At 39.0% G+C, this 27,061-nt stretch overlaps 1 protein-coding gene and 1 pseudogene across 1 annotated transcript; both read right to left on the bottom strand.

Annotated features, from left to right (window-relative positions):
- Positions 1 to 253: 253 nt before the first annotated feature.
- On the bottom strand, positions 254 to 2,112 carry LOC149159142 (WUSCHEL-related homeobox 11-like). Its single transcript, XM_089434202.1, has 4 exons — positions 1,950 to 2,112; positions 956 to 1,384; positions 608 to 819; positions 254 to 400 (listed from the first exon to the last, which is right to left on the bottom strand). Exons 1-4 carry the CDS (start codon positions 2,053 to 2,055, stop codon positions 254 to 256), a joined length of 894 nt encoding a protein of 297 aa, XP_089290328.1. The 5' UTR covers positions 2,056 to 2,112.
- An 18,820-nt stretch (positions 2,113 to 20,932) lies between these two features.
- The window catches only part of LOC149159141 (WUSCHEL-related homeobox 11-like), a 39,042-nt pseudogene continuing 32,913 nt past the window's right edge, over positions 20,933 to 27,061 (bottom strand).

Genomic DNA, 27,061 nt, shown 5'->3' with positions numbered 1-27,061 from the left:
ATACTTCACAGTTCACACATGTTTCCAAGGAATTAGACTTCAAACTTAGGGATTTGGAAGGCGCATAATTAAAACTTTGTGCACCTGAATTGTTTACTTAGCGTCCATTAATATAGACTAATAATTCAGCACGTGAGCCAACCAATTTTGGGCCCCGTGATCCTGATGAGGTCCATAGCATAACAAAAATGATTTAAACTAATGCCGTACGGTGCCACAGGCCTTTTGTTTTGGTACCATAGAATATAAAATATCAATTTATAAATAAATAAAACATATAGCCTCGATATATCAAATCCGAAGTGTCGAATCTAACAGTAACAGAGAATTTTGCTGCAAAAGCAACAGTGTTCAACGAGAAGCTGAACCAGGAAAGCAGATCCACCATTGATAAAATAGCCTTCATATCTGCAAAAATAGAATAAAAACGTACCCATAAGGCCACTCAGATCAAACCAATACATTTCTAGATTTAATATCGAGAAATATACCCATAAGGCCACTCAGATCAGACCAATACACTTCTATATTTATTTAATTTTTTTGAGACTTAATTATACTAAGGCTGATTCCATATAAATGAACATAAGGAATATGTATAGCATACCAAGAAATATTTAGCTCCATGCTCCAGGCCTTCCAAGGTGAATCCCCATTCATTCACTAGCACCAACTCGCCAGAGGAATGGAGTAAAAGTGCATCATCCCCGAAGAAAGCCCTGAAGTTCAGGGGCTCCTTGGGGACTTCCATTGGAATGTCATTGATGAATACAATTATTGATCGGTTAGCGTTAGTCACGGAGTCCTCCTGCACACCTCCTGCAGACCGAGCTTAATATTAGACATGAAAACAATTGTGTCACAACAGAGCACAAATATATGTATATGATATGTTGGCTGCTTGAAATTAAGACATGGTAACAATACTATTCCACTAGTATCAGTGCCTATGTACCTTCATTCAAAATTCCGCTGTTTCCTGTTGTCCCTGCCCCTCCTGTAGAAGATGAGGGGGCTTGATTTCCAACCGTTATAGGTTTAGACTGCACTGATGTTGACGTTAATGTTGTTGATGTTGATGCAGTTGAAGATGTGGTCTTTGCACCCTTGGGCCAAGGTTTAGACTTTAGTGCATCTTGGACATGTCGCTTTCGCTTTCCTCTGGCCTTTTTATTCTGGAACCAGTAGAACACATTTACATCACCAACTTGCCCGAATTCTTCGAGCTGTGCTCTGATCCTTTTTATTTCTTCTCTGGGAGGGTTTACCACGCCAGAAATGAATATAGCTTCCAGGATCTGGATCTGCTCTGGTTTTGGATGCCATCTTTTTGTTGTGGGCATGCTCGTTTCCTTCTCCCGCAAATAATTACGTGACAATGCACCTGCTGTATGGAAAAAATATTTATGAAAACTAATATCAAATCTCTATTAGGGTATATTCACCGATATTGCCAATTACGGTATGAAATTCTATCAAAACTTAATCTTTTACTGTACATGCGACTTTTAATTGAAATGGCACATCATTTTAAAACCTAAAGAAAATAGTTTTTATTACGGTCAGAGAGTTAGAGTGAGGTTGGTACCTACGGCTGTAAGACAACAAAACCATATTCATATACTCAAAGCTATTACAACAATTTATATTTATAGATGCAATTGCAATATTTATAGATGCCAAGCTATTATAACAACATTTATCAACATATTATAGAATTATATCATTAACATAAAATAATAACCATTCCCCAACTTAGCGTTATCAAATTACAGTTTGAGTAATCAAACTAGCTGGGATCCCTATGTCACTACCTATATCAATCTGATGACGGAGAAAGTACTATATTTGTTTATGCAAATGTAAACATGACTGGGACAATATTTGTGTATGCTCCTGTGTATACAAGCTTGATTTAGTTTGGACATGCAAGAGAAAATATTGCTGACCTTCAGAATATGTTGGCCTCATGGCTGAAAAATTAGAAGTTTCTGGCAATTGATTGGAAGACTTTGATTTCAGGAACATTCTGGGCCAATGTTTTTTGGAATTCATGTTGTGCGAATGGAGGGACCGGTTCTGATCTGCAGGAGATATTTTGCCGTAGTTGCCTTTGACCCGGTACTTTGTTGCTGCTCCTGCAATTTATAGACTCAACGAGAACAACGAAACTACTATGGGCTCTCCAAGAAGTGTGAATAGATCACTATCACATTTCTCAATTTGATAAATAGTGTGAATAGATCACTATCACTATCACATTTCTCAATTTGATAAATGCCATGATCAAGAAAATAGTGCTGAGTATAACTGAATAGCTGCTAGCTCACGGTGGAATGATTTCATGGTGCAGTTAGTTACATAAGGGCATTGAATGGTTGGTTGAACGCCAATGATTTGAAGGTCAAATGACAATGTGGCCGTCTGTGACCTAGGAGGCACAGAGCATTGAATGGTTGAGTGCAAATGGTTTGAAAGTCAAATGAAAATATAAATGGTTTGAAAGTAAAATGAAAATATAACCTAGGGATGGAGTTAACTAGCCATATATTGGGTATTTAATGCTCTCAGAGCAGCACTCCATTTAGCCCGATAACACGGAGCGGGCAAATATTATTTAATGCCGAATTTGCCCGCTCCCGCATTAAGTCGCTCCGTGTTATCGCGTTAAGTCGCGTGCTGCTCTGAAGGTATTAAATATCCAATATATGACTGGTTAGCCCTTTTCTATAACCTAGGGTCCAAAGGCCATGAATGGTTGAACACAAGTCAAAATAACAATGTGGCTGTCTGTAACCTATGATCCTGATGGCATTGAATGGTTGAACACAAATTGTTTGAAAGTCAAATAACAATATGGCAGTCTGCTCCAAAATACTCTCTTGCAGAGGGTGTCTATGGAATATTAACGACGCCTTTTAACTTAATTTAACATGCCATATTTAATATTTAATGTATAACCGCGATATCATTGTCACACTATATATTTTTTATATTTGGGTGCAATATCATCATCTGTTTTTTTAATTTTCCAAAGTTAAAATTGGTGGGTTAAAAAAAAATAAGAGTATGAATTTTTGTTATTCCATTTTTATTTTTTTAAATATATTTAAGGAGAATTCATATTTTGATTTTTTTTGAATAATTAAAATTTATCGATTATAAAATTAAAATTTATTATTTTATTTTTATTTTTATTAAATTTAAATAAAATTAACAATAAAAAATAAAAAAAAACAAATAATTAAACCTTATCAAATTTCAAACAAAATGCAAATTAAAAAAAATCAAATAATTCAAGTATACATATTTATACTTACAAAATCTACACCAAATCTATACTAAAAAATATTGAAAAAAAAAACAAAACATAAAACAAGGAGTCACTACCGTGGCGGTAGTCCCTGCCGGGGTCTGCAGGGAACTTAGAGGAGGTGGCAACCTTGCAGAAACCATATTTAACTTTGCCTTTGGATGACCAAATGTGATTAATGAAGAGTTTGGTGGGTGCGGCAATCACATTCCATCCAACATAAAACTCAGTTTTGTGCTTTGTGATACGAATATTATATTTCTACTGTAATATAATTTACTGTCTAAATATTTGTTAAGAATAAAACTTTTAATTTAAAAATAAAAAAATCGAACTTCCGTAAACTATTACATTAATTTATTAAGATATTTAAATTAAAACATTATTTTATATAATGAATATGCTTATAAAATGTTTAAATTAAAATTTAGCAAATTGTCTATCGAGAAGTTATGAAATTGACCAATTAATTGTTTCCCTAAAAAATAGGAGGTTGTATTTGGGAGTGGGAAACAAAATCTCATTAATGATCTAGCAACTACCTGCCACTTTTTGGTGAGGTGGAGGTAGTTACTAACCACAAAAGAGTGGTAGATTGGAAATTGATAAAAATATTGTGTTTGATTTCTTTTGGCTCATTGTGAGAGAAAATGCTAAAGAGAAGCAATATCCTTGAGGGGATAATGGTTGGATGCAATATCAATGTTGAGAGGAGCCAAGTACTCAACTACTAGTTTTCCCAAACTACTGATTTTGAAGTCAGTGTCTTTACCTATTGTTCTTTTTTCTTTGGAAAAAGCAAATAATTATGTTTTTCATTAGAAAATTCTATGTAGAAGAAAGAAAATAATTTAGTTACATTTTACTTACTCATTTTTCATAGTAAAAGAAAAGGAAAAGAGTTAGTTATAATTTTATTAGAGAATTTTGAACTGTAAAGAGAAAAGGGCTAATTGTTTTGTTTTATTTTATAAATTTTATATAGTAGAAAACTTATGGTTATATTTTTATTCATAAATATTGTGTGGAGGACTATTAAAGGAAGAAAACTAGAAATTATGCTAAAGAAAACAATCGCATACATAGTAGACATTTAATGTGTTAATTGAGAAATTAAACATGAAGGTATTTGTTGAAACTAGATAGGTATTGGTTATGTATACAAGTCTATCTATATGTGTTATTTCAACACACACCGCACCTAGTAATACAGGATTGGAAAACCTTGTTCGACTTTGAAGAGTAAATATGTATACAAAACAATAATAAAATATGTATATAATAAATTTTGATTAACGTAATAACTCTTAATCTTCACTTTGCGAATATAATAAACTAGCCTAGATACACAATGATCGAAAATACAAAAGTATCAATATTTACCATTGTTTTCACAAGAAAACACAATGGTATTGTTTTCCAAAATTATACAAAGTTTCATTTATGATCTAAAAATATCATTACATGGAGACAAGATTTGGAAGAGCTCTAACCAACCTCAAGAAACATGTAATTAGAAAAATAATTATATAACTTAAATGTTTTCTTCATAATCGAAAACAATACTCAATACATGAGAGGCTCATATCATTTTATAAATAATTATGTTTCAGAGGAACTACATGTCCCAAAAGACGTGAAAGAAAACAATTAACAAACATTTCGGAGGTTAACAGTCGGGAGATTCCTCTTCGAACAAGAGAAATCACACCCATGTAGAATGAGAAACCAAAATTTGGGTACCTTAGACGTGGCGGAAGAGTTGAATAAGTTGAAATCAAGCCATGCCAAATTTGGAAAAGTTAAAGGAAAACGCTATGTTCAAAAGAGAAATCGGTACCTGAAATAAGCATATACGAAATTAATAATTAGTAAACAAGAACTGGATAAATAACACAAAGAAAATTTAGCATTAAAGGAACAAATGTGAAGAGGGTTATAAAAATAACTTGAAAATAAGTTACAAAATTTTGATGGCTTCTTCCACCTATACAAGAGTAAAATTAACTTATTTACTATACATAGAAAAATGGTTGCTATCTAAAATAAAGACAACAATGTTATAGGTAAAAATAATTAAAGATTGAACTCAGAAATTATAAAGTGAATAACAATGTAAACCCGGTGATTACATTATTTTAACCTATGTAAAACAAATAATTGATTTTTGGATAAATACCAATCTAAACTCTGTACAATGTGGGAAGGAAATAATTGCTGAGTAATTAAGAACTTCAATTCATAATTATTTTTGGGTAAATTTACCGCAGGCATATGACTTTATCGCGCTTCATGCAAATGACAAGATGAAAGAAATGAAGAACTGTATAGAATGAAAATCTTAGGGCATCAACAAAAATGATACACACACCAAAAATTACAATACAGGCACCCAAAAAAATACGAACGGCCCTAACCAAAGAAATTTAAAAATAGTTACCTGAGCAGTAGCATAGGGAAGAGCGGGAGACATCCCTGCTGCCTTTTCTCTATAGAAAACTGTCCTTTCTGCATCAACTACTGGTTGGACAGAGACGACATTAGAGAAGCCCAGAAAGATAATAGCTGCGAACATGGATCCCAAAGCATTGAATATATCTTGTTGCTTCTGCCTACAAACAACATCCAACCACACATAAGAATTGGATCGTTTTGTCCACATTGAACAACACATTAGAATTGGAGAAAGTAATGTTTACATGTTCCGGTCAATTCTGCAAAAAATAGAGCCAAATATTAGGGCGCAGCAAAAGGTGAAAATGAGTCGAACGGTGTTGTACTGAGGATTTCACCAATACTACCAGTGCTGCTTCCAGAAACAAGCCATGGTTTGAACGACAAAGTATTGACCAAATTGCCGTTCGAAACACAAATCCTTTGAGTCCGGGGCAGGTTGGCTGAGTCCCTGAATAAGAACTTTATTATGTCTGTGCAAAAAATAACGATACATTTCGTTTTCAGTCACATGAATAAACCCACATACATAAAACAGAAAAATGCGGACATTATTGCTAATGGATCTCTAAATTATAAGTCAAAAAGATAATAAATTGGGATAAATAAATAAGAAAACTTCTTTTTTTTCGGAAGAAAAAAAATAGAAATATGTTTTATTAGATGTGAAGATTGTTTTATATCAGCTTATATCTATGGCAGGCTTTGCCTTAGCTGGATTGTAAACTTCGTACATATAACCAAAAAAATTGATCACTGATATATCAACAGAATATTAACAAAAAACAGTAACAGTAATCTTGTAGTCTAGGTCACAAACCTTACCATAACTTGCCCCCTTCCAGAGCTAATTTCCCCCGGTGACTGAGATTACACCATAATCGACTGCCTGTTCTGGACGATAGAATCCAACCGCTGGTCGAAAGAAAGAATCAACCCAAGGTTGGGATGGATAATAAACTGGCTTGCTGACTTGTAGATAGCACTAGAGTTGCATGCATGCAGATAGACATGTGGCAGATACAAAACTTTGCCCCAACTGCACTTTGGATAAAATGAACTTTGGATAAAATGAAGGCAAGTTTGTGTTAGTGAATTATATGTAGTTTGGATATAAAAATCTTTAGTGAATTATATTTAGTTTGGACTAGGAATTTACAAAATCCGTTTTAAGTAGGCATCAAAACATGAGAAATAATCAAATTGATAATCACATACTTATTAAGTTTTTTTATAGTATGAAAATAGGGAATATCTGAAAAATAAATAAAAATGGATAGTAAATGAAAGGGTAATAAGTTCCAATAAGTTTATAAAAATTTCAAAGTTAAATCTTGATAATTATAAATTAAAACATAGTTATTAAAAATAAAAGTAAATAAAGAAAAAGATTAAAAAGAAAAAAAGAGTAAAGTATAAATGGAAAAAACATAGAATGGAAAAACATATATTTTATATATTTTACAAAATATAAACAAGAGCGATATTTTTTTGAATATTTAAATGAAGGGATTATCATCGAAACTTTTGTTTACATATTAAAAAAGAAAAAATATTATTTTAAATTATGAATATGAATTCAAAAATAATATGTTTGTCAAGATGAATGAAAATGGATTATTTTTGGTTTAATGGTACAAAAAAATGACATTTGATTTTGAAATCACTACGAAATGAAAAAGTAGTAGAAGAAACATCTATATTTTAGTTTTTGCATTATTTCATTATGTTACCAGAAAGGAAAATAAGAAAAATAATATTTCTTATCTACAAAATTAACTTTGAATGTCAATCATATATATCTAAGTGTGATATATTCTAAATTGTTGTTAAAAAGATATTAGGAAAAATGAAAAAATATTTGGTTTTTGCATTATTTCATTATATTACCAGAAAGGAAAATAAGAAAAATAATATTTCTTATCTACAAAATTAACTTTGAATGTCTATCATTTATATGTATGTGTGATATATTCTAAATTGTTGGTAAAAAAGATATTAGGAAAAAGGAAAAAATATTAAATTTTCTATGGTTTATAACATTTCATATTTTTGATGTGGTTACTTCAAAGTTATGCCCAAAAAACATAATACAAGAGATTACACAATGATGCTACCCTTTCAGGGCTCTAATCGAACTATGGAAAAATAGTAATATTTTGACTAAAGGAATTATTAGAGATAATTGTTAAAAACTTACTAAAATATGACGTAAAAAAATGAAATATATCAATTCAAAGTAGCTGCTAGAAAATAAAACTTTTATTTATAATATAAAAATCTTTTGCACGAGAAAACCTTGGATAGCAGAAAAGTTGAATATCTTTTGCACCTGAAAACTTTGGATATCAGAAAATTTTGCCGCAAGGACACGCAGAAGAGGTACCAAAAACTTAGGATATCTTACTTTTACCCGTCTTGAAACCTGCGAAGCCCGCAATAAGACCCTCAACTTTGTTGGCCAATCAGCAATTACATAATAAATTTTATATTATTTTTTAATATGAAAACTTTGGTTAAAATTGTGATGTATAACAATATTTTTTGGTCAAACAAGAGATTAATAAGCAGTCAACGCATGATGGATTGCTAAGAGTCCCAGGCAGGGACTAATAATTATACTACACTTTATATTTATATATGTAATACTTTTTAATGCGGTCGTCATCTTACACTCACATTCCATGGTCAAACTACATAGACTTGAGATTATTGGCATAGTAAAAATTGCTTTAACCACTATTAAATAAATTCTTTGAAATAAGTATTTTTATTTCACATCAACCTATAAAGAAATAAGTATTTTTATTTCACAACAACATATATGGTTGTTTTCTTCTTGAAGATGTACCATAAATTTTAATAGTGATTAGTGTAAATAAAAAATTCCAAAAACGTATAAATATAATAATTAAAAATAATCTAAATATAATACTTAGAATGAGGGAAATCAATTTTTTCTTAATTACTATCTCTTTTTTACAGAAGTTGGGCTTCTTTTTGGTTACTATTCCTAAAAAGGAAAGAATAGGATCTTTTTCTTGTTGTTTCTTTATGATATTATAAAGATAATTTTATGGGAAGTTGAAGACCATCTTAGTTATTAAAGTAATATTAATAAAGTAAAGAGAGCTGTAGTTTGTGACGAAGTAGATTTCAAGTTAGGTTAGTTATTTTATTTTATAGAGATTTTGTTATTTGAAATTAATAGTGAGGTTATTTATCTATTTTTTTAATTTTAGATAAGTTTTAAATTTAAGATATAGAAAATGTGTTATAAGATAGTTTATTATAAACAAGTATTAGCATAATCACATCAATAAATATGATTGATATATATTGATAAGTCTATATCAATTATATGTAAAATCAGATTATTAAATGTAATTAATATACACCCATAAACATCAATAGATATAGATTATATATATATATATATATATAATAATAATAATAATAATAATAATAATATAAAATATTATTTACATTATATTATAAATAAGATAATAGTTATAACAATTATAATAATCATTTGAGGAGAGCCATCTCAACTAGTATTTCAATCATTTTGCAAAAGAATATTGTATATAAATGACATATGCATCGAACACCCTTTTCACGAATGAGATTGCACTCATTCAAACAACATATCTCATACGAATGAGCATAACATGTTTCCCTCTTGAAGAAATCTTTCCAGATGGAGCTCCGAAACCTGCTCAACAAGGGCTAGGGCTTCTCTGCAGTCACTTCTGAAGCACCTTACCCTTTGCTATCATCTTAAATCGACTATCCCTGCTGCCGTACCTGATGCCATTTCAACCTTCACCACTTACCCCATTCGTGGTTTCATATTTTCACCTCCCGTGACTCCGTAAGTGTTTTTTACTGCTTCCCCCATCCAACCCTTAGTTACATTGTGACAGTTATTCACAAATTACAGAGGCAATTGGCGAGAAATTTTCAGGAGCAGTTAAGGATATGGACATGGTAGACTATTCGGAAGACCCGTTAGAGGGTGCCTCCATCTAGACGACTCCCCATGTGACCACGGAAAGCCTGCTCCCTTTCTGCAGCGATTTGTCGGACACCATCGCGACCTTGCCCTCGATCTTGGGGCCGTCTTGCTTAATTGTGACCTTACCTGAGCCCTCCCCCTGCTAGATGGCACTCTCCACCCCACCCCCATCGCCATCTTTACTACATTTTGTGTCTAGTTTCATTAACCCTAACCTAGCTGCCGTTTCCTCGGACTGTCCTCCTCCCCCCCGTTTGCCGGTTCTCATATCCCCCCCACCCTCTCCCCGAAGAACCCTCGATTATAGTTCAGGGGACTCCCCTTGCGACTTTTCTATCTGCTCCCCTCTCTGGTAGCTTCATATGAATCCCTCCACTCTCGGACGCCTTCCCCACCAGACTGCACCTGAACCTTGAACACCCTCAACCAAACCCTCCTTCAAGCAAATGCCAATAGGACAACACCGACGTAGGTCATAGACCGAGCAAGAAACACAAGTGTGTTAAATCCAGGGTAGAAGAGGTCATCATTCACCTTGGCGAGGATATTCAATGGGGAGACATAATGGACACAGCTGACCAAGTCTTGGTTGGAAGGGTTCGAGTTAGGAGCTACACCGAGGCTCGATTGAAGCTATGGATGTCGGAGGTATGGGGACAACACTTGGCCGAATTACCCTTCGTCTAAACCTTTGTAAGAGGATGGTTCGTGTTGCATTTTGCTAGAGCTGAGCATATGAATTGGGCCTTGTCCTCGTTATGTCACATTAAACAGGCCCCGTCCTCCTGCGCCGATGGAACACTCTTTTCGACCTAGAGAGAGAACAACTAGGCATTGGGCTAGTATGGGTCCATCTAATAGGTTTACACCTTCAATTTTGGTCTGAAGACATCTTTCGGCACATTGGAAACTCTCTGGGCTCCTATCTGGAGCATGATAAATCATACCTCTCCATTGATATGATGGAATACACGAGGATTTTGTTTCACCTAGATACCAGGGAGGGTTTACAGGAGCACATCACCCTACAATGGAGGAATTTCTCCCGATTGCAGATACTTTATTACGAGGGGGTTCTATTTCGATGTAGAAGGTGCCACAATGTGGGTCACCTATATAAGGAATGCCCTCTAAATGGCAAGGCTTGAGGTGGGGAAAAAGGAAAGACCATACCTACAAAGAACCCTCAAGCTCCAGAGAATCCACCCTCATCTGAAGATGTAGTGACTCACATTGTCTCTGTTGCAGCAGTGGAGGCACCAGTCAAAGAGGCCACGAAGAAGCATGGAAAAGCACCATATCGGCCTCCCTCACCTCCTCTGACTAGGGAAAGGGTGACTACAGACTGCGCTCTCCACGAGTATGTTCGACTCTACCCCCTCCTCTGTACATCTCTCTTCTCCATCTGTTTGCTTGGCATTTACTTCAGTTAATTATCAGGCCTATGCTTTCATTACTCAACCTCCCATTACCCTGTCATGCTCTCTTCACCCCCCTCCCCCCATATTCTCTTGCACCCTGCTATCCTTTCCGAAGGTTTCCCCCGCAAAATCCTCTGACTCTGAATAAGGAACCCTATCCTCCAGATACCCTCTTCGATCCTGGGTATGTTCACAGGCCCCTGATTCCATGGGCATTGGATTGGACACCCCCCCATTCCCCCGAATCCACCTCGAGGTCGACCTTCCTCCTTGTCTAAAGAAAAATTGCAGGTTGGGGAGGAGATAACATCTGGAAGACAACACTATCGATCGAGTACTTAGAGAATTAAACACCCTGGATGCTCCCCCCCATGAAGCTTATTTCTTTCAATTGTTGAGGGTTAGCTAGCCCTGGGAAAAACCTAGCTCTTTGTAGACTGCTTAACACTAAACCAGTTGATGTCCTTTTCCTACAAGAAACTTCGGGTCTAGCTAATTCTATCACCCTCCTGCTCTAATCCTGGCTCCCTGGATGGTATTTTCAATCCCTTGATGTTAATGGACGGTCGAGAGGTATAACCTCATGTATTAATTCCCGCACCATAAAAACATGTAACATTTGGGGTGGCATTGGACACATAGGGGCGGACATATACTCATCATATCTCGACACAGATATTAGGATCATCAATGTGTATGGATCTTGCCAAAACCAGGCTAAATACTAGAATCATTTGCTGAACACTAATCTCCTACAACAGGACAATATAATCCTTGGGGGGGACCTAAATTTTTCTATTGGATTCGTGGAATCCTAGAGCCATCATGCCCAGATTTACCCCCTATCTGCATTCTTCGAGAACATCCTGGAGAATCACAGTCTTATTGATATCCCATCAACCAAAATTCAACCTACCTGGAGGAATAACAAGACTGGAGAGGATAGCTTTGCCAGAAGGCTTGATTGCTTCCTCATAAAGGAGCGATTGCTAAGTATGGGATTTATATACCATCAATGGGTTGGATCTGGGGGCATATCAGACCATCTACCAATTTACCTTGAAATAAGAGGAGGACTGAATAAAGCAAAAGCCCCCTACAAATTCAACTCCTCCTGGCTAAGGGATACAACCTATTCTCGAATGGTAACTGAATATTGGAAATCTCACCCCCCTGTTGCTAGAGGGAACATTGTCGAAGGTTTTGCACACAACATGAGGGAACAAAAGAGACTATCCAAAATCTGGGCACATAATAAGAGAGAACAGGATGACCAAATACTTAGGGAAACTGAAGAAGAGATAGTTGCATTCGAAGATGATCAAGGAGGGATATACACCTCTCAAGAGCATAAGGATAAGATTACATCCCTCTTATCCAAGAGAAGCAAAATATTAAAGGACTGAGAAGAAACCTAGAGACTGAGAAGCAGAGCTATCTGGCTCCTAGAAGGAGATGATAATACAAAATTCTATCACAAATTTGCGAATGGGTGCAAAGCCATCAACACCATCTGGAAACTAAAAAATGAGCAGGGCAACACTATGAACACCTTCCCGCAATTAGCAGGCATGACCACATCCCATTTCAAGTAGATCTATAGGGCACCCCCAAATGCTACACTGGCTGAAGTCATTCACATAGCACAACTTTTCCCTAGGTTTTTAGCTCAGGAAGCTACCTTGGAATTCAACAGGGAGGTCACAATGGGGGAACTAGAGGCCATGTTAAAATGGTTCAAGCACGACAAGAGCCCAGGACCGGATGGTTGGTCCGTGGAATTCTACATGGATTTCTTCGATACACTTGGAGAATACTTCTAAAAGTTGTAGAAGACTGCTGATGAATGGGAAGATGTATGAGGCCTTCAATACCACCTTCATCACCCTCATCCCCAAATCAGACAACCCTGCCTCCTATGATGACTTCTGCCCATATCCTTCTGTAATTGCATATACAAAATCATCACCAAAATTATAGCCAATCGCCTCCAGCCAATTCTGTCCGCCCACATTTCATCTGAGCAATTTTCTTTCCTACAAGATCGACAGATCCATGAGGTTGTTGGGACTGCACAATAAGTATTGCACTTGATCCAGATGAAGAAGAAAAAAGGTATGATTATAAAGGTAGATCTTTCAAAATCATTTGACAGAGTAAGCTGGCTCTACATTAGAATGCTCCTAACTCACTTAGGCTTCCCATACGAATTTATAAAATGGATTATGTGTTGTATAAATAATGTATATTTTAGTGACCTTGTAATTGGGGTGGCATCACCCTTCTTTCACTCTAAAAGAGGACTCAGGAAGGGCTGCCCTTTGTCCTCATTATTATTTTTACTCATCATGGAAGGGCTAAACAGACTCATAAAAGAGGAACATAGAAAGGGAAGGCTTAGAGGAATCATAATTACTGACAGATGCACCCTGACACACTTACTCTTTGTGGACGATGTACTGATTTTTCTCAATGGAGGCATTGGGGACTTGACTAAATTGTAGAACAACTTCTCTTTATTTCATGTCGCCTTAGGAATGGTCATAAACAACACCAAGTCCACCATAATAGCCACTGGATGCTCTTCCCATGAGATATAGTATGCTCTGCACAAATTTCCTTTTACTCTACTCCACATGGAAGATGGCATAAGGTATATGGGATATAGGCTAAAGCCCCATAGCTGTAAGATAACAAATTGGACTTGGTGAATATCTAAGATGGAAAAGAGACTCAACATTTTGTACCACAAGTACCTATCCAGAGCAGGCAGACTAGATCTTATCAAAGTTATTCTAGAAGCCACCCCGATGTATTGGATGTCTCTGGCATGGATACCCAAAGGTATACTCTCCAGAATACAAAATCTTTGCTGCAGGTTCCTATGGAAAGGTAATTAGCCAAGGAGTATATATGCATGGGACAAATGGGAGGCGCTTGCTCTCCCAAAGAAATGGGGAGGGGCTGAATGATTTCTCCTCCGCACTGGTAGTAAAGCTTGGATGGAAACTAATCACCTCAAACAACCTGTGGAATAAGGTGGCCTCTTCAAAATACATAGTCCCCCTAAACCTGATGGACTGGCTTCGACAGCTGCAGTTGAATAAATCAAGGATATCAATCATCTAGAAAGTTGTTCTTAATTCACTGCTCATTATATGCGAGGGACTCACATGGAGAATCCAATTTGGCACATCAGTGAGAATAGGTGTCGACTCCAGGATCGGATGTGGTAACCCACACAGGCTACCTGATGAGCTTAAGCTACACCTTACAAATGCGGGTATCATCCATATTGGTCTGTTGTAGCTATGGCAACAACACCCCCAAAAATCTGGGTAACCATTAAATTTTTTGGAGCCCCTACATCAGGTCTAAGCTTCGACCCTGCTAGGTCCTACCCGAAGTTTCATCAATGTCAGTAAACCTGAAGAGAAATCCATGTTTTTGACTAAGTTAAGCCAAGTCGCTAGTTCCTGCCTTGGTAGGTTGGTCGCATAGTCATAACGCGACTATCACTAATAATTGTGACCATGGCAACCATTGCAACCACAGCGACTCATGGGTCGCAAGGTCGCGTAGTCGCACCTCCAACCTCTCAGCTATCTTGCGGCCTCGTGACCTTCTGAGTCGTAAAGTCGCAAAGTCGCCTTAATTACCGTTAGTCAATTGTGCGACTATGTGACTCTAAAACTCACAAGGTCGCACCGCCTACTCATGTCCTCCTATGCGACCTCGTGACTCATGCGACTTTGTGACCTTTGAGTCACAAGGTCACAATAGTCACACTCCCGACCCTTGCGGCCTCCACACATGTGATTATTTTATAAATAGGAGGGCACCCAGTCGCATTTGTCAAGGCTTTGTTGGTTGCACTAGAAACCCCTCCGATCCGAATTCGTGCACGCGTTCGACTCCGTTAAGTAATGATCCTCCCTCTTGCAACCATTATTTCCTTCCAAGTGTTAGTGTTTTCCCCTCGTAACCTCTGGTTTATCCCTCTCCCTAGGGTTTAGCCTTTTACTTAGCATTCCTCTCCTTTTCATGCTTCATAGGTTTCCCTAACCTTTTCCTCGTGCCTGCACTCCAAATTTTTTAGTTTCGCCTTGCATCTGATCCCCTCATTTTATCAGGAAGCCTAAACTCCATCACTCTAAGAGTGACCCTGGTCTCTCAAAGCCATTTAGGGCCTTCCCTAAGCCTTTCTGAGCCGTAATCACGCACCCTATGGCCGCGATACCCTTCCCCTTGCGACTTCACGTTTCCTCATCTTCACGACCTACGACCATTTGCGACCTGTGACCACCACCCGCTATCTGATCTATGACCAAATTTTGTGCATCACGACCTTGCATTCGCTCCTCAACCTTTTGACCTCAGTCACATTCTTAACATCTGCGACTGTGTGACTTGCCTTCCCCACCACCTTCCTTTCACCAGCTAAGTCTCCTTTTATTTTACGATTGCAATTGATTGAAATGCCATCTCTCTCATCATGGGATTGCCTTTTTGACATGCTAGGTGACATCGAGATTGAGTGCATATCCATTTCTTCTTTTTAAGACGAGATGGGTCACCCGACTACTAAATTAGCTCAAGGCACCTTAGGGAGTGGGGCATGGGAGGCCAATCTAGAAGAATAGCCACCTATCTTTACAGACATGGCTTGCAACATAAATAAAACCACCAGGCTCTCCTGGTATGCAATCTATGAGGAATTTGCTAAGAAGGATATCCAAGGAGGACTTCCAAGTATATATCAACGTCAAGAGGTCAAAATTACATAAAGTAACGGCTCATCCACCAGTATTACCTTGCATTAAAACCATCGAGTGGATCTTGCAATGTACAAGCATAGATGACTGGATGATCAGGGGTCATGATGGAGCACCCATAGCCACCATCGCTTCAACAAACATCAAAACCTACTAAAAATTTCCTGAGAAGAAACTGATTTTTAACATCAAGTGGCTCACCAGGTTCACCATCCCAACGAAAGACATCTTGAGGGATTGCTGGCAAAAACCTGCAAAATTCCAGGTCAAGATAATCCAGGCTTACAAGATAGAGGGGCTACGTAAAGAATATCAGTTAATCATTGCAATGATGTGTCAGCTATATGGAAAGGCCATTTGTGATTTTTTTTCGGCACATGGGTTCCACTCATTTATGCTGTCGCCACTCAAGGAACTATTTTTAACTGGGCGAGCATCCTCTCATCATCCTTGAGGACAAACATAGCCACTTCCTAAAGCCCACCCCTCGAGCAACCTCCAAAATTTTATATGTCTTCATACCTCCTTGATGCTGTCTATTTGAGTTGCCACTTCGAGCACTGGAGCTGTAACTGGGACACATTGGTAGCCCAACTTGTCCACTGGCACTACAAAGTCTTCTGGCACACAGCTTATAGGAGCATGTTGGATGTAATTTCTGAAACATTTATCATCCCATTATACCAACTGCTGTTCAGGGAAGAACCACCTTGCATGTCACAGAGAGCCATGAGGACCGTGGTTAAAGTAGCTCATTGGTTCCCCATTGATGAAGGAATGATCGTCTGGGTGTTTGATAGTCATAAAGCTACTCATGCTTTGCCCAAGTTCGTCACAGATAGCACACTTCTACGAGAGGTCTGTTACCAAATGACATAGGGTTTCTTGAAGGTTTTGAACAAAGGCAAGAAGAAACCTTGACCGCATTTCCCTCTCACTATTGGGGCATACATAGTATAAAGATTCAAACAGGTAGAAGCATAAGCCAAATAACTGGAAGGGAGCCATTTTATGACCTTGAATTACCGAACGTATGACTTCGAGAAAGTCGTAGCTGCCCATTGCAAGAAGAAAAAATTCAATTGCACCCACACCAGGAAGGATCTCGAGGATGAGATTAGGAATTGGTATAACTCCACAAGGGAAATCAGCCCTAGTGAGAAATAGGCCATAAAAGATGAGCTCCTTGATGATTTCTAGGAGGATGTAAGCCTTGGAGAAAGAACACCAAAGGGAGCCGAGGAATCAAGGAAGAAAAAAGGAAAAGCAGTTGAAGACCCCCTAAGCGGAAACGAGGAAGAAGAAGTTACGCTCATACAAAGAATGCCAAATTGGAAAGAAAGAAGCAAGAGCTAAAGAGGAAAAGAGAACTAGAGAGACAACAATCACAGGAATTCGGTGACCAAAGCTAGAACGAGAAAAGGAGAAAACAAGCAGAAGAGAAAAGGCAGCAAGAAGAAGAAAGGAAAGTGCAGGATGAGATAGAGAAGAAAAGGCAAGAAGATGAGAAAAGGTAGTAGGAGGAAGAAAAAAGGTTACAAGATGAGATAGAGAGGAAAAGGCAAGAAGAAGCTAAAAAGAAAAGACAAGAAAAAGAAGCTGCAAAGAAAAACCAAGAGGAACAATAAAGATTAGAACAAGAACTAAAGAACATGGAGGAGGAGCTAGAAAGGCAACGTGCACTAGCAGAAGGGGAAAAGGGGAAACAGGAGGAAGAGCTTAGGATAGATAGGGAAAATGAAACTAAGGTAAAGGAACAAGGAGAGACAAGCAAAGCAGTCGACTCAGGATCAAGATAAAGTGAGCGTCCTCCTTTGGATCTACCTCCCATTACTCCCCTCACTAGTGGACACTTTCCCCTCCGAGAGCTAGGCATCTCAGAAGAGCAAGACGAAGAGGTTCTAGATCTAACTAAAATCACATTTGATGAAGTAAACCTCAAAATTAAATAGGAGAGGAAGACATCTTGCAGCAGGAACCTAGCTGACCCATTATCAGTAACTACGACAATGGATATTGTGCCAAATATCACGACAAATCCTCAAATGTTCAACTTTGTCGGAACAACATTCGTGGCTGCCACAGAACACAATGTAGCTCAAATGAGTAACCAAATTGCAAAGTTGCAGAACAGGCTATACACATCTGAGCAAAGGGCCACCATTGTGGAACAAGGGTAGAGAAGGATGGAGGAGGAAAATGTGACACTCTGCTTATTACACACAAGCTTAGCTAAATTCCAAGCAGTAGTTGCATCAGAAACATAGATCCTAAGGGAGACTATGGCAGTAGTGTATGAAGAAATGACAAAAATGCAACACACTATAGCACCCATAGTGACCATTCAAACTCACTCAAAAGAAAGGGTTTCCATGCTCAAAGAGGCCATGACCACATTAGATAAAATACACGAGTGGTCTGAAAAATACCCTGAAGCCCTAACAGTAGTCCCCAGGAAATATTGGATCGCTATGTAAAATACCAGGGTCCAACTTCGTATCCAAGTTCAGTCCAAAGAAAAATTGGCCAAAGATGCGGAGAGGGTGTTGGCCTCCTACAGACAATTGTTCAACAGTTTGGAATCAGTGATCCAACTACATGGGACCCCCTCCATAGGAGAGATTGGATAGGTAAAAAATTAGGAGGAGATCAACAATGAGGTGTAGGGATTCATAGAGACATATAGACAAGCCGCTCGCACGAGAGATATGTTGATCTCAAGAGAAAATATCAAGCGTTACATAGTAGAACCAGTGAGGGTCTACACCAAGTTGGGTACCTTGAATAATGATGTACATGACAAACAAAATACCCTTCTCCTGGACGCATTGGAATGCTTACACCGACATGATGAAGGCTAGCCACATATCTCTCCCATCGCAGCGGAATACAACATATGGCACACTTACCTGATAGAAAAGCTTGAGCTCAACATTCTGGAACTTTCCATCTGTAGATTAGTTAATTAGGATGGTAGTCATTTTTATTTTTGTATAACATTACGTACTACGGTAGCACAAAATTCCCTGTGAACGTGAAAGGTCACATTGAATGCCAAAAGTCATATGGTAGGTGAAAGGTCATAAGAAAGCCCAAGAGTTTGGAGTAGACCAAGGGTCACTCTTATCCTATAAATGTAACCTCATGCCTCATTTGTAAGGGCTTTTTGTTGAGGACTATTTTGGAGATACACATATAAATTACTTGAGAGGATTGTTGTCCTTCTAGTCACCGGGGGCACACATGTGATCTTGGGACAAGGAGCGAGGGACTACCTTAGGGACCGCATAAACTTCTACAACAATTAGTGTCTCCTAAGTAACCTAAGAAACACCCTGAACGTGAGAAACACTAGAGACCTAGGACACCTCAGAGTGCTAAGAAGAGAAGGAAGGCACCCCCCTCACACCAGTGGGGGGTTAAGCACAGATAGTGAATTAGAAGGCAATGATCACCACCTCCTTTTCAACCCTAGAGAAAACCACTGTCCCCTGCTACTAGCCTGGATGGCTCAATCCCTTTTAAACCTTAGAGGCATACTTCATGATATGCATCGACAATCTGAGAAGCATCTCCCAAAGTTCGACCTGGAGAAAGGGACCTTAGCCGATGACCACATTAGCAATTTCTACTTGGCTTTGAAAATGATGAAGGTTCAGTTCAACGATGTATCATGTCGCTTATTACCGAATACCCTTGAAAATAAAGGAGGCCACCTGGTATTGGGTGCTAATTGTCACCTCCATCCGAACATGGGACGAGTTTTGGAAATCCTTTCTGGACAAATTTTCAGAAGATAAGACACCTTCTATGATCCTCACAGAGCTCAGCATGCTGAAATTCCATAAGAATGAGAAGGTAAAATATTTTAATAAACGTGTCACCACTATTTTGAACAAATTCCCCATGGATGTAGCCCTCGATGATTCCATCACAATTGATTATTACACAAGGGCCCTGTTGCGGGACATTGTCGTATTCATTAAGTGTGAAGCAAAGCTCACTCTGGTTGATAATTTTTCCGCGGTGCTCGAGGTTGAAAATGATATTGTTTTGATTGGCGCCTTGGAACATGAGTCGAGAGATGACGAAAAGTCCTCTGGTAAGAAAAACTAGGCCTCCTCAAGTAAAACGGTAGACAAGGATAAAGACTCCTTTGATTTTGAGGGACTGACCAAATCTCTAAAATAGCTAACTAACGAAGTATCTGAGCTAAAGTGAAGAACTAGTGATGCTTTGGGAGGGTCCAAGCCCGCTAATCCCTTTTTCCAGAAGACCAATGATCTTCCCCCTAAAGTCTCGCAAAATCCCAGCTCAACCTTCAACGTGGAAGAGTTAGGCAAAGATAACTTTTACACATTCCACCAGGCCTCACACTCCGTAAAAACCTACCCACAATGGCTCCATAATATGACCACCGTTGTCACCCAATTCTTAGAAGACCAGGCCATCGAGGAAGCAAAAGAGGAAACTGACGAGTCGAGATAAGATGATCCTCCCCTTGGTGACGACTCCCCGTTCACTGTGTTAAATTTTGAGGTCATCCGACGAGGAGAGTGTGCACTACACAAGAAACCTTTGTCTGGGAGATTCCCCAAAAGCCTCCAAAAAGTTACAATCTTAGGAGTAAAGGCACTGTAGTGGAACCTTCCATGGAAGACAAGAAAAGGGTTTTGTTGCGTAGGATCTTATGCTCGACTGATACCAGCTAACCATCTTCCTCCTCACCTAGAGGAATGGATGATCTATGCCCGAACAAATTACCAGGCAATGCAAAAAGGAACTCCTCCACAACTAAGGATGCATGCAAATGGGTTACCACTAAGACCACCACGACAACATCGCGCACAATGCCAGAATCTTTACCAGCGGATTTAGATTATAATATCATCAAATATTTGAAGAAAACGTGAGCTAATATCTCATTATTCGAGTTGTGCAAATTGACCACTCAAAGTGAGCTAATAGTCAAAGCCTTCACTCTCTCCCTTGCCCCTGTTAAACCCTCTGCGTCAAACAAAGGATATTCTGTAACCCAATCCCCAGCTGTGGTCGACCTCCAAGCTATAGTAAATGCCGCAAACACAAACTCGAGAGGCTCAACTCCCCCATTCTTCTTAACCTTCGAAATGCTTAATTTCAATTTCCACAACTGCATTATCGATTCTGGCGCATCAACCAACGTTATGCCCTGGTCGGTATGCAAAAACCTGAATATTCAACCAGAAAAGCTGACGCCAAAATTATCCAACTTGACAGGTCTCAAGTCCTTGCCATAGGAGAATTAAATAATGTCATCATTCAGTTATCTTCTGTTTCTCGATTGCACTAGTGCATTGAAATAATCATCGTGGACATCCCAGAAGCTTACGGCCTTCTCAGCAGAGATTGGTCTTGCAACCTGCAGGGCTAATTCTCAACAGATTGGTCTCATTTGTGGCTGCCTTACAAAGGAATGAATAACTAGATCAGGATAAATAGTGAGCCTTGTATGAAACATACTGTAACCAACCTTGAAAGCTCCAATGAGCCAATCAGTTATGCACAAAAAGATCTGCGAATATGCCTCCTTGAATCTTCATTCGGGTGCTATCACCCTCAGACATCGACTGTTTCCCCGGATACCTAGGTTGGAATCCCCATGCAAACCCCAAGCCATGGTGAAGAAAATTTTTCCTTAAACTTACATACATCAGGTTTACCTTCCCCCAACACAGAGAAGTGGACATTGTATTATGATGGTTCAAAAACCCATGATGGAGCAGGGACGGGATGTGTCCTACTAAATCCCAAAGGGGATAGATTTTTGATCTTATGTAGGTTAGAATTCCAATGTACCAAAAACACTACAGAATATGAGGCATTGGTGCTCGGCCTAAAAAAGGCTATCAACTTAAGAGCAAACTTCCTAAAAGTAATTAGGGCTTTGGAAATCATTACGAGACAGGTACACAATACCATCCATTGTTTGTCCCTGCATTTGAAGAACTACCAGCAAGAGGTATGGCATCTCATAAATTATTTTAAAGTTTTCAATGTCACATCTATTCCTAGGTTTAACAACGCTGCTACTAATACTTTAGCTAATGCTGCAGCTAGGTTCACACCCCTTAGAGATCGTTTTTCTATTGAAATTATGTATAAACCAGTAGTACCTGACAACATAAATAATTTGCACATGTCCAATGATGACCAACAGATCCTGGAATTCATGGCAAACGTGGAAGTATTCAAAGACGTGGCTATCAACGAAGAGGAACATGAGAAATAATTACAATATGAGGTAGATTCCCAGAAGGGAAATCCCTTACCAAAAGGAGTAGTGTCATTGGAAAAATTGTTTGACCTTCAGAAGCATTTCCGAGGTCTGCCAAATGCCAAGATTCATAGTTCCACTCTCTTGCATGGGAAAATCAATCTTGAAACTGAGTCTGATCCCAAGTACATTTAACTTAGGAACATGGTTCACCCTAGAGGAAAGACAGGCTTTCATCAGTTTGTTGCGAAAGTACCATGATGTTTTTGCTTGGACTAATGATGACCTGAAGGCATATGATACTCAGATTATTCAGTGTGTTATCCCTACGAGAGAGGGAGTCAAACCATTTCAACAGAAACTAAGGAAGGTGTACCCCGCTTTGGAACCCCTCATACAAAAGGAGTTAAAGAAATTGCTGGATGCCCACATTATTTTCAAGGTCAGACACCCGACATGGGTATCTAATTTGGTGCCAGTAAGGAAAAAATCCGAAGAAATACGCCTATGTGTCGATTTCCGAAATCTTAATCAGGCATTGGAAAAGGATAACTACCCAATTCCCTCGATGGAGCAAATCCTCCAAGCCATCTCAGGAGCCGAGGTATTTTCTCTACTGGATGGATTCTCCGGTTACAGTCAGGTTTTGGTATCAGAACCAGACTAGATTAAGATAACATTTCTAATGAAGTGGGGGACATTCACATTTTTCCGTATGCCATTCAGACTCATAAACGCTGCAGTGACTTTCCAGAGGGATATTTATATTGATTTTCGAGGGTTAATGGGTCAGAGTGTGGTGGTCTACCTAGACGACTTCACTGTTTAAAAAAGAAGAAGAAGTGACCATCTACAACACTTGAAATAGATTTTTGAAAGATGCCGGAAATATGAGATCTCTCTCAACCCTAAGAAGAGCGTATTTGCGGTTTTAGAAGGCAACCTGCTAGGCCACATCATCACCAAGAAAGGAATCACTGTCAACCCAGACCGTGTAAAAGCCATAGCACAGATCCCTTAGCCAAACACCAAGAAAGGTATGCAATCTTTCCTCAGAAAAATTAATTTCCTTCACAAGTTTATTTTCGATTTTGCACAAATTGTTAAACCTTTACAGAACATAATAAAGAAAAATAAAATTTTCAAATGGGATCGGGAAGAAAAGGAATATTTTGATTGGATTAAGGCAGCTATTGCAGAAGCACCTTCCCTTTCAAGCCTTGATTTCAGCAAAGATTTTATCTTGTACACTTTTGCTTCAGATTCATCATTGGTTGCAGTCTTTACCCAAAAGGAATGCGATCATGAAGAACATCCTATATCATTCATGAGTACAGGACTCCAAGGGGTTCCCCATCCTACAGTCAGACCCCTCTTTGTACAACAAGAGCTGGGGGAGAGAAGAGCCAATTGGATGACATCCCTCCAAGAATATGATTTATGATTTAAGCCCTCCCACACTGTAAAAGGGCATGGTATATGTAAACTGGCTGCCGAGGCTGCAGATCATCAGGACACAGAGTTTGATCGACGGGCTTAGGAAATAGAAGGATGGGAGCACGAGATTGAAATGTACCACAATGAACCCCTCGGCTCACATGACTCGTCAACATGGTATGCTGATTTAAAACAATACCTAATGTAGGGGTCCTTTCCTGAAGCCATGTCTGCTAAACAGAGGAGAGCCATCAGGCTTAAAGCCACCTCATATCAGATAGTCCAGGGGAACCTTTTCAAGAAGCATCACCTCGGTGTGTTACTAATATGTTTAGAATACGGGGAATCTCAATGGGTGTTGAAAGATATACATGACAGACTAGAAGGGGGTCATTATGTAGGTGACGCCACGACTCACAAGGTCATGAGGGCAGGTTTCTACTGGCCACTCTATTCAAAGATGCTCATGCATATGTACGAAAGTGTCCGATCTGCCAAAGATATCCAGGCAGAAAGGCAAGGTCATATGCTCCTCTGCAACGCATAACAGTCGAGGAACCTTTTCAACAATGGGGTCTGGACATCATATGTGAGATCATCCCTAACTTGTCAAAGCATCATAGGTACATACTCCCAACCACCGACTATTTCACCCAATGGGTAGCAGCAATTCCATTACGAAAGGTTAACGACGATGAGGTAATATCTTTTATTAATCAATACATCATGGCCAGGTTCGGTGTTCCAACCTCCCTTGTTTTTGATAACACTACTTACTTTTCATCTTTGAAATTATATGATTTTTCTCTAGAAAATAACATCGCATTAAAACATTCAGCTAATTACTATCCCCAAGGAAAAGGCCTGGTAGAATCAACCAACAAGAACCTCATTTCTATTATCAAGAAAACCCTTCTCTCGCAGCAAAAGAATTGGCACAAGGTCCTCAGTAACGCTCTTTGGGTTGATCAGGTCACTTCCAAAACCTCAATCAACACATCCCCGTATTTCCTGGTATACAGGAAAGAAGCCATCCTACCACCCAATATGTATCTCCCCACCCTTAGGCTAGCTCAAGAGTTGTAGGGCACCCCGTGCCCATCTATACAAAGTCAAATCGATACCTTGGTAAAACTAGAGGAGGAAAGGTCTAAAACTAAGGAGAAGTTCGCCATCCACCAAGGCTGGATCAAAAGATGGTTCGATAGGAAATTTGTAGGGTCCCACAAATTTGAGGTAGGGGACCTTGTTCTCAAATGGGACTGGGCTCATGAGGACAAAGGAAAACACACAAAGTTTCAAGCTTTGTGGGTAGGCCCATTCTAGATTGTAGAAAAAATTGGTCATCACACTTTCAAATTACAAACCCTGGGAGGGCGAGTGGAAGCCCTCCCAGTGAATGGCCATGACCTCAAACGTTACTTCACCTAGCAACCCCATAGTTTCTGGCCCCACATTGTACTACAGTCTACCATTGCTTTCATAGATAGTCGCCATTTATTGTCAGTGAGTTTTGATTTCTATTTTAATCGTTGTCTTTTGGAATAAAGTAGAGATGGCAGGTTAAAGTTAAAGTATCCCTACACTTTGGATCCCACAAATGTTTTCCAGATCTGTTAACAGACCAAAGCTTAAGTCATGACAAGAGTATAATAGGCTAGATTGGTGACGACGGGGTACTTGATGGCACGCACAGGTCCTCATTAGCGCCCACGTCAGTCTATCCCCACTACTTACATGGTCAAAAATTCTTGAAGTCTTTCTAGCTCACCCGCAGTCCAGGGAATGAAAGAGAAACTGAAGAAGCCAGTAATGAGTATACATATATCCTGGGAAAACAATAAGGACTCTAAAAAACTAGAAACAACCTCTTTGCAAGTCAAATAAGTCAGGATCCCTCGTTCGCCTAGGCTTTAAGCCTTCATTAAATAAGTGCATATATGCACAGGCAAAATAAGTGCCAATGAGCACCTACATATTTTCATAATAAGGGCTAAAGGACTGAGAAATACTTCCTATGCAAAGAGGTGAAGCAACGAATCCACCGGAGTACTGACTAGGCTCGCTCGCAGTGGAACAAGGTTTGCGATTTCTAGGTAGTGACTCCGTCGGGGTATTGTTCAGGTTCACTGGCAGCATATCAACACCAGAGTACCATTACCACTATAGAAGGAATACCTCAAAACTCATATTATAACTTCAGTTTCCCTTTTGGGTCCAAGACAATAGGAGGTAGTGCCCTATTGCGTGTGCAAAGATCATGTTAGGCCAGTCGGGACAACTGACCAAGTTCGAAAGGGAGGCCTGGAATACCATCAGTGGGACCTGCAGCTCCATGAAGTGATATTTACTTAATTCCCCTTAAGCGAGGCCCGTAAACATCAAAGATCCTAGATTCTTCCATGGAATCGCAAATTGTTGTAGCTGTGGCAACAACACCCCTAAAAATTCGGGTAACCATTAAATTTTTTGGAGTCCCTACATTAGGTCTAAGATCTGCCTCGCCAGGTCCTGCTCGAAGGTTCGTTAGTGTCAGTAAACCTGAAGAGAAATCCAATATTTTAACCAAGTTAAGCCAAGTCGCCAGTTCCCGCATTGGTAGGTTGGTCGTCGAGTTGGAACGTGACTATCACCGATAATTGCGACCATGGCAACCATTGAGACCACAATGACTCGCGGGTCACAAGGTTGCATAGTTGCACCTCCAACCTCTCAGCTATCTTGTGACCTCGCCTTGATTACTGTCAGTCACTTGTGCAAGAAGGCAAAATTTAGTTGTGCCCACACCAGGAAGGATCTCGAGGATGAGATTAGGAATTGGTATAACTCCACAAGGGAAATCAGCCCTAGTGAGCAATAGGCCATAAAATATGAGCTCCTTGATGATTTCCAGGAGGATGTAAGCCTTGGAGAAAGAACACCAAAGGGAGCCAAGGAATTAGGGAAGCGAAAAAGAAAAGCAGTTGAAGACCCCCTAAGCGGAAACGAGGAAGAAGAAGTTACGCTCATACAAAGAAATGCCAAATTGGAAAGAAAGAAGCAAGAGCTAAAGAGGAAAAGAGAACTGGAGAGAAAACAATCACAGGAATCCGGCAACCATAGCTAGAACGAGAAAAGGAGAAAACAAGCGGAAGAGAAAAGGCGGCAAGAAGAAGAAAGGAAAGTGCAGGATGAGATAGAGAAGAAAAGGCAAGAAGACGAGAAAAGGCCGTAGGAGGAAGAAAAAAGATTACAAGATGAGATATAGAGGAAAAGGCAAGAAGAAGCTGAAAAGCAAAGACAAGAAAAAGAAGCTGCAAATAAAAACCAAGAGGAACAATAAATATTAGAACAAGAACTAAAGAACATGGAGGAGGAGCTAGAAAGGAAACGTGCAATAGAAGAAGG

This window comes from Pinus tabuliformis, chromosome 5_2 (assembly GCF_031772625.1).
Source record: "Pinus tabuliformis cultivar Carrire ecotype Pingquan chromosome 5_2, CPIR1, whole genome shotgun sequence".
Taxonomy (NCBI): Eukaryota; Viridiplantae; Streptophyta; class Pinopsida; order Pinales; family Pinaceae; genus Pinus; species Pinus tabuliformis.
The sequence above is the reverse complement of the archived record's forward strand: the minus strand, read 5'-3'. Positions and strand labels throughout refer to the sequence as shown.